Below are 15601 nucleotides of genomic sequence, written 5' to 3' on the forward strand. Positions count from 1 at the left end.
CTAATGCATACAAATAACTTGCTGTAAAGCCACTGCTATGTTGATTTCCTGTACAATGCAGGCTTGTAACAGATGGCTTCTTAGTGCCTATTAATGGGTTTGCAGTTTATGGCTATTAAAGGGGAAGAAGAAATGAGATCAGAGATGGATGCAGTAGTGGCAGAAAAGCAAAAGGAGCAGGACTGAAATAAGAAAAGGCTAGTAGTGAAAATGGATATATGAAAAGAACCGGAAGGGAGGTCGGTGGGCTACAATGGGGCATGCAATCAGGGGTAAATTCCTAGCTCGGCCACAGACATATGTAACCTTGGGAAAGGCATTTAGACCAAGATTTTCAAAAATAGGTGCCTAATGCCAGTATCCGACTCCCATATTTAGGTGGCCTGATTTTTCAAAAGTACTGAGCACCTGGCAGCTCCGCTGGAAGTCATTGGGCACTCCTGGATGCTCAGCACTTGAGAAAATCAGGGCACTTACTTAGCCCTGGTCTACACTACAAGTTTAGGTTGAATTTAGCAGCATTAGATGGATTTAACCCTGCATCTGTCCACATGGCGAAGCCATTTTTGTCGACTTAAAGGGCTCTTAAAATCGATTTCTGTACTCCTCTCCGACGAGGGGATTAGCGCTGAAATCGACATCACCGGGTTGAATTTGGGGTAGTGTGGATGCAATTCAACGGTACTGGCCTCTGGGAGCTATCCCACAGTGCTTCATTGTGACCACTCTGAACAGCACTTTCAACTCCAATGCACTAGCCAGGTACACAGGAAAAGCACCGGGAACTTTTGAATTTAATTTCCTGTTTGGCCAGTGTGGCAAGCTCATCAGCAGAGGTGACCATGCAGTCCCAGAATCGCAAAAGAGCTCCAGCATGGACGGAACGGGAGGTATTGGATCTGATCGCTGTATGGGGAGACGAATCCGTGCTATCAGAACTCCATTCCAAAAGACAAAATGCCAAAATATTTGAAAAAATCTCCAAGGGCATGAAGGACAGAGGCTATAACAGGGACCCGTGGCAGTGCCGCATGAAAATTAAGGAGCTCAGGCAAGCCTACCAAAGAGGCAAATGGCCTCTCCGCGTCAGAGCCCCAGACATGCTGCTTCTATGATGAGCTGCATGCAGTTCTATCACTACCCCACCCCTGTCCGTGGACACCTGCAAAGGGGGAGTCTCACGCAACAGGGAGGAAGAGGAGGATAGTGCACAACAGGCAAGTGGAGAAACCGTTCTCCCTGACAGCCAGGAACTGTTTATCACCCTGGAGCCCATACCCGCCCAGGGTGGGCTCCCGGACCATGAAGCCGGAGAAGGCATCTCTGGTGAGTGTACCTTTGTAAATATAATACATGGTTTAAAAGCAAGCATGTTTAATGATTAATTTGCTCTGAAGACTTGGGAAGCATTCGCGGCCAGTACAGCTACTGGAAAAGTCTGTTAACGTGTCTGGGGTTGGAGCAGAAATCCTCCAGGGACATTATTAAGGGGACATTCAGAGGTGGCCATTCCTGCTGGGCTGTTTGCCTGTGGCTGAAAAGAAATCATCCCTGCTTTTAGCCACGTGGTGAGGGGGGACCATTCATGTTGAGCTGTTCATGTTTGGCTGGCAGGGATTTTCCCTGATACTAGTCACGCAGTGGGAGGAGGGGTGAAGTGATCATCCCAGAGAATTGGGAGGGGGGTGTTAGTTGGGTTTGTGCTGCACGTTAATCCGAAAACTGCAGCCCCTCCTTTTAAATGGCTAACCCAATGGGTGCTTGGTATGGGAAAGGAGGGCTCTGCTGTTTGAAACGGTTCCCACATGTTATAAAGGTTGAAGAAGCTGAAAGACTGTGGCTTACCATGGCTGCCTGCAAGCCAAATTCTGTTGCCTTGCCCTGCATGTGTGATGTCTCACACCAAACTAGCAGGGCCTCAAAATAAGAGGAAAAATGTGACCTTGTACCAAAAGCACATGTGCTATGTAATGTTAACAGCTTGGTTCACCGTGAAAGAGTCTACCCACTGTTCTCTAAAATGTCTCTTTAAATACTACCCTCCCTTTTTTTCCTCGCCCAGCTGCAAATGTTTCAACGCTCTCCCTATCCTCTCTGTCCCAGAGGCTAGGGCAGATAGGAAGGCGAAAAAACCACACTCATGATGATATGTTCTCTGAGTTCATGCAGTCCTCCTGCACTGAAAGAGCTCAGTGGAATGCGTGGAGGCAAACAATGGCAGAGTCCAGGAAAGCAGAAAATGAACGCGAGAACAGGAGGAATGAGCAAGATGAGAGGTTGGGGGAGCAAGAGGAAAGGTGGCGGCAGCATGATGAGAGGAGGCAGGACCCAATTCTGAGGCTATTGGAGGATCAAACTGATATGCTCTGCCATCTGGTGGAGCTGCAGGAAAGGCAGCAGGAGCACAGACCGCTGCTGCAGTCCCTGCGTAACCAACCGCCCTCCTCCCCAAGTTCCATAGCCTCCTCACCCAGACGCCCAAGAATGGGGTGGGCGGGGCCTCAGAGGACTGCCCAAGCAACAGAAGGCTGGCATTCAATAAGATTCGAAGTGCAATGTGGCCTTGTCCTTCCCTCCTCCCCTCATCCACCACCCCACACGGTGCTTCCCTCCTCCCCCATCCCTCCCAGCCTACCTTGACAGTTATCCCCCTATTTGTGTGACGAATTAATAAAGAATGCATGAATTTGAAACAACAATGACTTTATTGTCTCTGCAAGTGGTGATCGAAGGGGGGACGGGAGGGCGGTTGGCTTACAGGGAAGTACAGTGAACCAAGGGGGCGGGTTTTCATCAAGGAGAAACAAACAGAACTGTCACACCATAGCCTGGCCAGTCATGAAACTGGTTTTCAAAGCTTCTCTGATGCGCAGTGCACCCTGCTGTGCTCTTCTAATCGCCCTGGTGTCTGGCTGCGCATAATCAGTGGCCAGGCGATTTGCCTCAACCTCCCACCCCGCCATAAATGTCTCCCCCTTACTCTCACAGATATTGTGGAGCACACAGCAAGCAGCAATTACAATGGGGATATTGGTTTTGCTGAGGTCTAACCGAGTCAGTAAACTGTGCCAGCGCGCCTTTAAACGTCCAAATGCACATTCTACCACCATTCTGCACTTGCTCAGCCTATAGTTGAACAGCTCCTGACTACTGTCCAGGGTGCCTTCATGAGCCATGGCATTAAGGGGTAGGCTGGGTCGCCAAGGATAACTATAGGCATTTCAACATCCCCAACAGTTACTTTCTGGTCTGGGAAGTAAGTCCCTTCTTGCAGCTGTTCAAACAGACCAGAGTTCCTGAAGATGTGAGCGTCATGTACATTTCCCGGCCATCCCACATTGATGTTGGTGAAACGTCCCTTGTGATCCACCAGTGCTTGCAGCACCATTGAAAAGTACCCCTTACGGTTTACGTACTGGCTGCCAAGGTGGTCCAGTCCCAAGATAGGAATATGCATTCCGTCTATCGCCCCACCACAGTTAGGGAATCCCTTTGCAGCAAAGCCATCCACTATGACCTGCACATTTCCCAGAGTCACTACCCTTGATAGCAGCAGCTCAGTGATTGCGTTGGCTACTTGGATCACAACAACTCCCACAGTAGATTTGCCCACTCCAAATTGATTCCCGACTGACTGGTAGCTGTCTGGCGTTGCAAGCTTCCAGAGGGCTATCACAACTCGCTTGTGAACTGTGAGGGCTGCTCTCATCTTGGTATTCCTGTGCTTCAGGGCAGGGGAAAGCAAGTCACAAAGTTCCATGGAAGTGCCCTTACGCATGCGAAAGTTTTGCAGCCACTGGGAATCATCCCAGACCTGCAACAATATGCGCTCCCACCAGTCTGTGCTTGTTTCCCCCGGCCCAGAATCAGTGTTCCATGGCATGAGCCTGCGCCATTGCCACCAGGATGTCCAAATTGCCAGGGCCCGTGCTTTGAGAGAAGTCTGTATCCATGTCCTCATCACTCTCGTCACCGCGCTGCCATCGCCTCCTCGCCGCCTTTTGCAGGTTCTGGTTCTGCACATACTGCATGATAATACACGAGGTGTTTACAATGCTCATAACTGATCTGAGCGGGCTCCATGCTTGCCGTGGTATGGCGTCTGCAGGAGAGAAGAGTTGCAGCGGTGGCTGATGATGGATGCCACGAGAATAGATATTTATAGAGAACGACGAGAGGACCTTCGAGGTGGATTCGTGAGCGCAGCAGAGCAGAGTTGCAGCGGAAGCGGTGGATGACGACTGTTGGCACCACGCACATTTCCCAAGGAAGAACACGCATACCCGGGAGCCCATGACAGACAACATGGAGAAATTCGCTATTGAGACAATAGCAGCAGAGCAGAGTTGCAGCAGAAGCGGTGGATGATGGTTTGCAGTCCTACTGCACCGTCTGCTGAAAGCAGTATGGCGTCCGCATGGAAAAAAGGAGCGAAACGATTGTCTGCCGTTGCTTTCACAAAGGGAGGGGCGACTGACTACGTACCCAAAACCACCTGCGACAATGTTTTTGCCCCATCAGGCATTGGGAGCTTAACCCAGAATTCCAATGGGCGGCGGAACTGGGGGATAGCTACCCACAGTGCACTGCTCTGTAAGTCGATGCTAGCCACTGTAGTGAGGACACACTCTGCTTAGTGTGGACATACGCAATCAACTGTATAAAATTGATTTCTAAAAATCGACTTCTATAATATCGACCTAATTTCGTAGTGTAGACATACCCTTAGACACCATAACTTTAGATCCCTATTTTTGGAGATCTTGGTCTTCATCTTGCTGTGCCTCAGTTCGTCATCTGTAAAATCAGGACAATGGCACTTCCGTTGTCTGTCTTATCCATGTAGATGGTTCGCTCCTTGGGGGCTGTGTATTACTACGTGTCGGTACAGTGCCTAGCACCATAACACCCTGAACTTGGTTAGCTCCTGTGGTCAGTGCTGTATTTCAAATAATATTTCAATCTCACAGGCTTTCCTAATTGTTTATGTCAATTTGTAGGTGGTTTTAAGTCATTTTGTTCCACCAGCCAAATTGCATCTGTAAACAGGGTCACATTAGTACTGAATTATTTTAGAAGACCCCTGAAGTCATTTTGCTAGTGCAGCACTCTTGTAAACTGTAATCAATGCACGAGACTGGCTCACTTCCTGATGTCTTAATACATCCCCAAGACCGATTCAGAGCCGGTGGAAACTAAGCTGTCATTGAGAATAACAACCTTCCTGCTTATGAAAATAATCTTCAGAAGATGACTCATGATGCAATGTTTTCCTGAGTCTGCAGACAGCCTGCAGTTAATTTTAGCAGAAACATTCTGCTGAAGTCTGCCACTATTGAAGTCAGTTAGAGCTGGGTCAGGCCCTTCTCCACTGACGGGGTATAAAGCAGTATGGGATAGAACAAAGTGGGGTGGCTGTCCCTATTCCTAGCCACCCTGTAGGGGTGTCCCTCTTTTGCTCAGGTTACAAATTCTACTGCTCTGATATAAATGTTCCTTTTTCCCCCACCCCCAAGGTTATAAAAAAGGAAACTGGATTCTGGAGAGACTTTGGCTTTGGAATGACATGTCAGTACCGGTCTGATTTTATCAACATAGGTAAGAACGTGCACTTAAATAAACCTGCTTTAGAGATGCTGGCTCAGATTCTCTTCCCCAGTGCAGCCCCTTTGTGCCACTCCCCTGTGAAGGGAGTGTGGCCTACCACTACTGTACTGTGGCTATTCCTAGCTGCCATATGGGACCTTGGGGGCTGTAGCCAGCTGGCACACTTTAGAGCAGCCCCAAAGCTACTCTAAACTAGTCCAGGATTCTTTGGGCTCCCGAGCCAACTGTTAGCTGTGCCCCATCGCACAGCTGAGAATCCAGTTCATTTACACCATTCAGGGCTAATTCAGCCTGGGTATCAGAAATGTATTATGATGAAATAGCTGTTTCCAATATAGTCCTTTTAAAATTCTCTATTTAAAATGTCCCTTGGGCCCTTGAATTTGGAAGAGCTGAGGACAGCTTGGTTGATGGAGAAATCTCACTAGGTATTACAGAACTTCCCTCCTTGACATCTTCAAAGAGAGATGATGAGGAAACAGTGCCTGAGCTCACTTCTTTCCGCACTGTTTGCAGTCAGAGCGAGCGTCCAGTGCTTGGTTAACTGAGGTGGGAGGGAGAGGGATGTGTGGATCCTAGAGAGCATGGTGAATAGTGGGACCCAGTGAGTGTTCCTGGCCCTCATGCACAGGAGTCTCCTCTTCATCAGATGGGAATTCAGCTGCAGATGGCAGGAAGGGTAAGGCATAGCTGTGACTGGCCCATGGGCCCACTGCTCCCTGGAGGCATTCACAGCAGGTACCACGCAGCCTGTCAGACCATTATCTTCACCCTGCCAACCACCAGCTGCACCATTGACAAATCCTGCACCGTTGAGTGCAACAGCAAAACTCCCATTAGTTTCATCCCAAAAGGCACAAACTCAGCAGCAACACCTCCAGCCAGTAGCCCACAGCTTTCCTTATAGACACCACCCAACTGCCGCCCTGCGACCAGTGCCGGGGTGAGAGAGGAGCTGCGTACGCTGCCCTGATGGCTACCCAACTATGACTGTGCAGGGCCTATTTCAGAGTCCAGGGCTCTCCCAGTCCTTCCACCTCTCCTAGCCTCTCATCCCAATTCATAAACCAGAGTCCGTGTGCTCACCTATATACCCTGATCCTGCAGCCAGCAGGGACAGGCTCAGAGATGTTAGGGGAGTCCAGAGAGCCCCTGTTGGCCATGTCAGTGTTGCACAGGACAGTAAGCCTTGGCCACACCTGCCTCAAGCTCTTGAGCCTCAGTCAACACTTCCCGTCCCACCCCAAGGCTGCTGGGAGTCTGCTGCTTGGCTAGGGCTCCCCTGGAGTAGTTTATGGCCTTAGAGAATCAGGAGCCACCAGAAACTCAAGTATCTGGAGATCCCCAAGCTCTGGTTGCTCCAGACATTCCCTTCTGTACCAAGAGCTCCTCTGCAAGCTGCCAGGAGGGAGCAGAACTGCCCGGGGGGGGGGGAGGGGGCTGGCTGTCAGAGCATGATGGAGAGGGGGAGCCCTCTGCCTGCCCCAGACGCAGCCCTTCCAGAACGACTGTCTGCAGCCCAGTCAGCAAGGTCAGAGCCTGAGCCGCCACCCCAGAGCAGGAGCGGAGGCAGAACTGGGAGATCTGGAGTCATTTCAGGCATTTCCAACCTGCTGGCTGCTTTAGCAGCTGCGAGGAGGCATCTAAAAACAATGCAGGCGGGTGGGGAGAGAAGCAATAACGTTAGTCAAAGGGCTCCCTCCGGTCCCAGGCTGTTTAGTATTGTGCTTTGAGTTTCCGCACAGATAGGAAGGAGAGTTACCTGGCCAAAGCTCTAACATACCAGCACACTAAGAAGCAGTTTCCTGCCCGCCACCTGACAGCTAGCAGGACTACATCACTCCTCTCCCCCCCACACAGCTCTGTCCCCCTCCTCCACACCAGCCCACACAAACAGATGCACTTTGCAGGGTATCCTGAAGGTCAGCACACCTTGCCTAGTGCAGCCCAGGTGCGGGAGCTCGTTCACCAGCCCCGCATGGAGGATGTTCTGCCCTTCACTCCAGTAGAAGCTTTTGAAAATGAGAAATGCAGATCACAGGCAGGAATTTTTTTCCCCCCTCGGCTTCCAGTGGCTGACTTGCTTTCTGACTCTGCTCTGCTTTGCCCCGGCGTTGCAGAGGTCCAGGCTTATAAAGGAAATGCAACTGCAACCTTCAGCTGAGCTCTCGTTTAGGACACAGAGCATGAATGTAAGTGCTGCTCGATGCAAACACAAAGCAGTTTGGTCTGTGGGGGCAGGTCGAGGGAAACAGACGTCTAAAAATGTAGGATTGTTTGGCATTTCACGCTTTTTGCTGAAATTGGTCTAAATGTAAAGCACGCCACAGCTGACGGCCACAAAGAGCTGGGATGTCATAGGACAACAGAACCCCCGTTTTACAAACTAATTGGGGACTGAGGCATTCATAAAAATCAGAAAGTTCGTAAAATTGAACATCTCAAAATAACAGTAGGCACAGAGCACAAATTGCTGTGGGGTGCACGGCCTTGCTTTCTTTTTGTTCTTCAGACGACTGCCAAGTGAATTCCAAATGTACTGGAGGCTTCAGAAGGTGAAGGGCTGGCAACTGGTTCTTCACTGACCACACTTTCATTATGGGATCTTTTTTCTTCTGGTCAGGAAAATGGTTCATGTAACTGCTCATTTGTAAGACTGGTGTTGGGGGTTTTAATGTAGTTCTAGGCTTACTAGGAGGGATGATTTTCCTGGTTGCGGTTTCCATGTAGGGACCATATATTTCTAGCATTAATTATGTCTAATTTTCTTTGCACTAGGTGGCTTTGATCTGGACATTAAAGGCTGGGGAGGAGAAGACGTGCATCTCTACCGCAAATACCTTCACAGCAACCTTATCGTGGTCAGGACGCCTGTCCGGGGCCTCTTCCATCTCTGGCATGAAAAGCGCTGCCTGGATGAGCTGACCCCCGAGCAGTACAAGATGTGCATGCAATCCAAAGCCATGAATGAGGCTTCTCATGGCCAGCTGGGGATGCTAGTCTTCAGGCATGAGATTGAGGCTCACCTCCGCAAACAGAAAACCAGCAGCAAAAAGACATGAAGCCAAACCCCAAAACTAGTTGGTTGTATTTTCAGACTGTAGCTGCTTAAAGAGAAAAGGAGCATGCAACATCTGGAGCAGAAAAGCTGGAGCTGGCAGGAAAAGGAAGACAAAAGGAAACGCTTGCACTCCCTTTTCTTTCCTTCCTTAGCAGAGCTTTTGAATATGCCATTTAGCCTGCTTTCCCATACTGGCTCCTGCCATGGAATTGGAGACAAAGGCAGAGCAAGAAGAAAGGTGGTAGAAACCAGTACCTTGTGTTTGATACTTGTGTGCCCTAACAAAGGGTGTGTTGCATTTCATTGAAATATCCACATGTGATGACAGCTGCCCTGATCCTGCAAAGACTTATGTCCGTCTTTAATATACTCTAGTGGGGTTACTCATACACCTAAGTGTTGGCAGGACTTGGCCTTGCGTGGCCTATGTATTCAAAAGTGAGGAGTGATTTTAGATGTCCACCCTAACGCACCTAAAAGGGGCCTGATTTTCAAAAAGCACAGAGCACCTGCCCTTCAAAAAACACTCTTTAAAGGTGGCTCAAGTAACATCCAAAATCAGTAGTCACATTTGAAAATTTGGGCCAGTCTTCAATAGTTAGAGACACATTCGCATTTAGTTTCATAGAGATAAGCATCTAAGAAAAGGCTTTCTAGAATCTAGAAAGCTAAAGATCTAAGTAAAATTCCAAAATGCTGGAGCATGGTGTCATACTCCACTCTGTACATTAAACCAAAAATGAAAAGCCATAGCTTGGAGCTTTCTTCGGACTAGTTTGTTACCGTGTGTTCTGTTGTTCTAGAGAACTTTTAAGTATCTGGGTTTGTTTTAAAGTGAGCATTTGTTTGCTTGTGAGTTATTTTGTGCAGATGTAAGTTTCCTACTTCAGGCCTTACTGAGAAATAGCACAACCTTCCTCTACATTTTGAAAATGGTTTGCCGTTTAGATCATAGATCCATAAATATATCCATTTCTCTCGCCAGTCAAGTCTCTATCCTGAAACTGGTTAGCAGGTGGAAATGCACACCTTCTTTCTATTGGAGACATGGTGAAGAGAATTCACTTATCTGAAGTGAAGGAGAAACTGTTCTATTCCAGTAGAAAAGGGAACATAATCTGCAATCCTGATTTAATGAGAGACTCTAAATAATGAATGTTGTACATAAGAACAGCCATACTGGGTCAGACCAAAGGCCCATCTGGGCCAGTAGCCTGTCTTCCGACAGTGGCCAGTGCTAGATACCCCACAAGGAATGAACAGAACAGGTACTCATCAAGTGATCCATCCCCTGTCGCTCATGCCCAGCTTCTGGCAAACAGAGGCTAGGACCACCATCCCTGCCCATTCTGGCTAATAGCCATTGATGGACCTAATAGACACCAAAATGAATGAAGGACCTCTTTAGGACTTGTTTATACCAAAGTATTCAATATAAACCAAATCTAGCATTTTACCCAATGCATAGTGGAGTTTTTTGTAAGTGATATAAGAAATACATTTCTATGAAGGATTAATTGGAGCCTCTAAGACTTGATACACTGACAGCGTTCCGAAGTGCTTCCCAGAAATTGAGCTGCTTTTTAATTTTAAGAGTTTTGTTTGATAGTTGCATCCAGCACTGTTCAAAACATGTCTTATTGCTATCATAAAATATTTTCTTTTAAGGTTGACTGTTTCTTTCATCATTTTAGATTTTATTAACCAACAACAGATGCATGGGCTAGCTGTTTGCTTTCCTACTGTTTTCCTATCTTGATCTCATTGTTCAATAGCTTCAGATTCTTTCAAGCCATTTGGGGTACAAAACTGTATTGTCATTATTTGTGCGTTTACCAGGTGGAAAGCCAGAATGTAAGACAGCACCATAACAATGAATAAAATAGGGTTTATATGGACATTGTGCAGAAGGCATACTACCTCTCTGAAAGCATTCTTTTGCAAGGGGGACACACTGAGAACACCCTATTGTAAGTACCGTTTTTTACTTGACACTTTAATTCTAGAAAGTATGCTCATTTTTTTTAAAATGTGGTAGAAATGAGTAATAGGTTTTGTGAGACAACTTGATTATTGTGTAGGCCTATTGAATTAAAGGGACACCATTCAAATAGTTTAGCCCTAGAACCTCCCCTGCCTTTAAACACGTGCTGGAGAAATATCGAATGGAAGGCTTTGGCTTCTAAATAGCCCTTTTACAAAGGGGTAGCACTGAATGCTTAGAGGAAGAATTTCAGAGACTTTCGTAGGATCTACCAAAAATGTTTGTCTAAGCAGGCTAACTCTGCAGCACCAGCTATGTAAGATGTCCTGTTTTCAAATCTATGAAGATATGACTGATAAATCTGTGCACCAGTAGGGGAGAAAGCAATAGGCTTATTTAATTCACACCCTTTGTACACAGCAGATGTCTCCACAGCCCCTGTAAACTGACGTGAGACTAGGTGCAGTATCTGAGATAGTGTGCCTGAAGCTCCCGCCCCCCAAAATGTGATTTGCCTGACCATCCTACCCCACTTGTGCCCTGTGCGTGGGATGGATCTGAGCACCTTTAAGTCTTAATCCATCCCTGCCCCTGGAGTAGTATCTTCATCCAGCCCCTTTCACACCACTGCAGGCCAAGCTTTAACTGACTCTCCTGTAATCCTGCTGCACTTTGGCTGCAGCAAGGCTGTTTCAATCACTCTGGTGCTCACTGCGGTGGCCCCTGAATGCAGACTGCATTAATGAGGAGGTGAGGAAGGCAGCCAGCACGTAGGGACTATACTGTTCTCTGGACATTGTGATTAATTGCAGCTTGCACTTCTGTAGAAGTTAGACAAAGCAAGGACAGGAGTGGAGTGGGGAAGAGAGAACAGAATCCTTGTTAATTACACTCCTCCAGCATAGGACATGTAGCTTGTTCTGAGAGGCCAGTTGTAGCTCGACACAATACAGAAAGTAGCCACACTAACTGTACAATGCTAGCTCTGCCCTTCCTCTTGCGGGGAATGCCTGCTCTTGGTCCTAAGGAGGTGAATCACTGATCCTTTCACCTGTGTGCACTACTGAGAGAACACACACAGCCAAAGCAAGAATTCTCTCTCTCTCACACACACACACACACACACACACACACACACACACACACACACACCCGAACTGTGGGCTGCATGGTCCACTAATAGGGCAGGAGGTGCCTGGCCTCCCTGCATAGATGCTGGCACAGTTGCATTGCTGCTGTCCTTGGGCTCTGCAGAGGGGACGACTCTTCCAGGGGAAACACCATTTCAAAAAGCGGGAGCAGCTGCCACGCTCATCCTGAGGGCCCAGCTAGGAGGCAGAGCTGTTGACTGGTACTGCTGAGCATCACTGACAGAGCTGGGAATCTGGCCATCCTGCTTCTCCAGAACTGGAACACGTCCTTGTTCTGCAATTTTTGAACAGCTCCAGAGTCAGCTCGATATTCAGTCCGTGCTGGAACGTTGTCTTCAAACCCTGGTACATTTTCAAATCCCATGGACTCAAAAACGTCAAGGTGTTTTGCTTGATTTGGCTCAAATTCCTGCACTGAAGAAAGCGGCAGGTTGGCAAAAGCAGGTGGTTAAGTCAGTGTCTGTGTATAACTTTTTTCTTCTTAAGCTTCCCAAAAGTGCTGTTTTTGTTGGTGCATGTTGGCAGGTTTCAGAGCGGCTCTCTGCTGACAACACAAGATAAGGCATGTCATTTTTCACTTGATGAGCATGAACTGTGGGCTCCTCATAAGCTGTAAGAGTGTTTATGATTCAGGGGGCAAACTTTTAGAGCCTGGAGTGCTTCAATGACTGCTGCGGATTGGCAAAGATCAACAATCTCTTAAACACTTGACCTACTGCTATGACCATTCTCCTCTGTAAAAAAAAGAAATGTAATCCTCAGGGTGTTGTGATAGAGGTTGGAAGGCAGGCTCCCCCTCTACCGTGTGGCAAGTGGTTAAGCAGCATATACATTTTAAGACCAGAAGTGCCCATGGTGATCATCTAATTTGCCCTCCTGCTTAGCACAGGGCTTCCTGATGCAAGGTCTTCTGTTGTTGCTGGGCTAAAGTGTATTATTTTTAGAATGACACCTTCCCTTGATTTGAAGGCTTCAAGGGATGGAGAATCCACCACATTCCATAGGACACAGAATAGAAGTAAGGTGTCGGATACTCTTTTCAAAATGACCTGAAGGACTTTGTGTTGATGGTTTTCTTAAGTTTTGCAGAATGACCCCAAGCCACATGGAAGAGGAGAAATGAACAGGTAATTTATACTCAAACTGGACTGATTTTTGTTCACAATTTTGAAGATCACAGAGCTTGCAAGTTGTCATCTTTAGTGGAGGGGAGGGAGATACTTCATCTGATTTTCATAATATGCACCAACAACCCTGGTACTGATAAGACACATTTTAGCATCTCTTTTGAGTCTGTGCCTTGATATTTCATACTGCAGCTCTCTGGGATAAATACAAGCTCAGCTGTTATGTCAAAGAAAAGTAGAAGGCCCAGCTACATTCAGCACAAGCAGTTATCTCAGAAATGTGGCTTAGTGTGATATGCATGAGATGTGTTGACAGGACTTCGATAAACAGTTACATTACGGAAAGGAGCCCGGGTACTTTATTGGCAGGCATTTCTCATTATTCATGTCCACATTAGACTTGAGTAATACTAACAGTAAAAGGCTGCCCAGGAGGTTGGATGTAAAATAGCCCAGGCTCTGTGTGCAAGAATTAAAACTTCTCAGCCAGATTCCAACTTGGTTTCTTTATTTAACAAACTTGCTGTTTCCCTCCCATCTCCAAAGGACATCATTCTTCCCCCTGTGAAGAAGAGCCAGCACAAAGCTTAGCATCACTGAGTAAGCCCCACGGGGGCCCTACCTTCAGGGCTTATGTGGGTTCAGGCACTGCAGAGGTCTTGTGCTGGCCCCTCTGCATGGGGTGGATTTTATGATGGACCCCATCCTGCAGCACATTGAGCGACCGCTACTCCCACTGACTCCAGAGGACTCAGCCCCTTGCAGGACTGAGCTGCAATTATGCAACTTACCCCTAGGGGGCCAAGTCCCCTCCTTGATGTGGCTCCACCCTCTTTGAACAGAGATGACCCCTTTTGGAGTTTAAAATACCAATTTCACTGCACATCTGGCAAACATCCCACAACATCATATTTAATGGCAATTTATGCTGCAATAGCTGAGGGCAAAATACAGCTTAATCAGAGACAGCCCATTTACGCCAACTGTCACTAACACATGGCAGTATCTTCCTGAGCTAACCCTACTCCAGTAAGGTTGAAGCCGCCAGCGCTCCTTCATGGCTTGCTAGGCTGCTGAATGCTGCAGCCTGATGCTGCTAACAGAGAGCAGCTCCCAGCAGTAATTGCCCTTTCCCTGCTTTGCTGCTAAACATTTTCAAATACAGACACTTGTGCGGAGTATTTCACTTGATCGGTGCTGGCTGGGCATTCGGGGGTCCGTCTCTCGGATAACAATTCATCTGTTCATTCGGGGAAGGCACAGGTGTGTGTCACAAGGTGGGAACGGAGGCTTTCACTCAAAGAGATCAAGGTAGTCAGGTTCCAGGCCCTGTTGGCCACATGGGTAAAGTAGCAGCTCCTTCCCCAAAGAAGTGATGGGCTCCTCCTGTTGGCCAAAGGACAGTCGTTAAACTCCACCGTCTGAAATGAACACAGATGCACTTAGGGGCTGATTGACAGCCTGTAGGGGTCAAGAGACGTCTTTCCATGGACTTTCAGCCAGCCCAATTGTGACTTAGCCCAATCATCTTTCATTTATATTGTTAGGGCTCAGTTCAAAGCCTGCCAGAGTCAATGGAAAGGCTCCTGTAGATTTCTGTGGGCTTTGGATCTGGCCCTGTACTGTCTTGGCTGGGCCTCACATCACAATTTAAGTGACGAAATCCAACACCCTCAGACTGAGAGGAGCTTTAACACTTTGCTCTGCCTCCTCCTTGGCAGCAGCCTCCCGACAGCCGGTCAGCACTTTGGAGCGGGGACGGTCTTTTTCCTCTGCTGCAACCCAGGTACTGCAAGGCACCAAGCCAGCCATGATCTACCTCCCCTTGGCCACCCGGACACTAAAAAGTGAGCCAGTGAGACTGCTACCCACCCTCCCTCTTCAGCTCTGGCTTCCCCTCGCACGCCCCGTGTCTCGTTCTTCCCCGCTGCTGCTGCTCTGTTTTGCTCTGCTCTCCTGCGCAAGTAGCAGGAAATGGATTCTCAGCTGTTAAAGCACCGTGCCTGGGGGGTGGGTGGATCCAAAGGCACCAGCGTTTCTCTTTGCTACCAGTGTGGGCTTCGCTAGTAGGAGCGTCTCTTTGAGAACGGTAGTGTTACTTAAGGGCGTTTCAGGTGTCTCTCATCTAACGTGGGGTGATATTCACTCCACGTAGTGGCCTAAGGAGCATTTAAGTGCCCTGTTCTGAGAACGGAGGTGGAACACGCACGTTGGTTTTGTGCCAGCCCCGAACACCAACTCATTATTTCTCACTGAAATGGGCTTGAAAACCAGTTTAAATACATTCAGTGAGTTGGCGCCTCCTGTCAGTAGGAGCTGTACCCTCACCAAGTGACACCGGCAACGTGGGAGTCCCATGGAAACAAGATCTGCTTCCATTCTTGCTTTACAAGTTGGCTGTCTTGTCTGACTATCACAAGCCAAAACCCAGCCTGTAGTGTCCTCGGAAACACCACCTCAGAGCGGCTGAATGTTTTAGAAGCTCTCAGATGGTGAAATTCAGTCCTGTGCAGAGGGGCAGCACAAGGCCAGGTGCCCAGTAAGTGCCACCTATGCCTTCACGCTAGGGTTGATGTGATGCATGACCTGGGTGCTGCACCAGGGCAACCCCCACCCCAAACACACACTCCTTCCAACTGGCCCTCTGCTGACCACAAATGACCTTCATTAG

The 15601-nt window shown here is 48.1% G+C and overlaps 2 protein-coding genes across 5 annotated transcripts in view; one reads left to right on the plus strand and one right to left on the minus strand.

Moving 5' to 3' along the window:
- The window catches only part of CSGALNACT1 (chondroitin sulfate N-acetylgalactosaminyltransferase 1), a 93671-nt gene extending 83105 nt beyond the window's left edge, over positions 1 to 10566 (plus strand). For all 4 annotated transcript variants that reach the window (XM_043544432.1, XM_007062836.4, XM_043544433.1 and 1 more), the window contains 2 exons: positions 5517 to 5598; positions 8386 to 10566. In XM_043544432.1, the coding sequence (XP_043400367.1) occupies positions 5517 to 5598; positions 8386 to 8669 (366 nt within the window). In that variant the 3' untranslated portion in view covers positions 8670 to 10566. The remainder of the gene's footprint in view (positions 1 to 5516; positions 5599 to 8385) is intronic.
- A 2705-nt stretch (positions 10567 to 13271) lies between these two features.
- Positions 13272 to 15601, minus strand: part of SH2D4A (SH2 domain containing 4A) — a 31284-nt gene continuing 28954 nt past the window's right edge. Inside the window, exon 10 of the mRNA XM_037896626.2 lies at positions 13272 to 14316. Coding sequence (XP_037752554.1) covers positions 14224 to 14316 — 93 coding nt within the window. The 3' untranslated portion in view covers positions 13272 to 14223. The remainder of the gene's footprint in view (positions 14317 to 15601) is intronic.

This window comes from Chelonia mydas, chromosome 4, assembly GCF_015237465.2.
Source record: "Chelonia mydas isolate rCheMyd1 chromosome 4, rCheMyd1.pri.v2, whole genome shotgun sequence".
Classification (NCBI taxonomy): Eukaryota; Metazoa; Chordata; order Testudines; family Cheloniidae; genus Chelonia; species Chelonia mydas.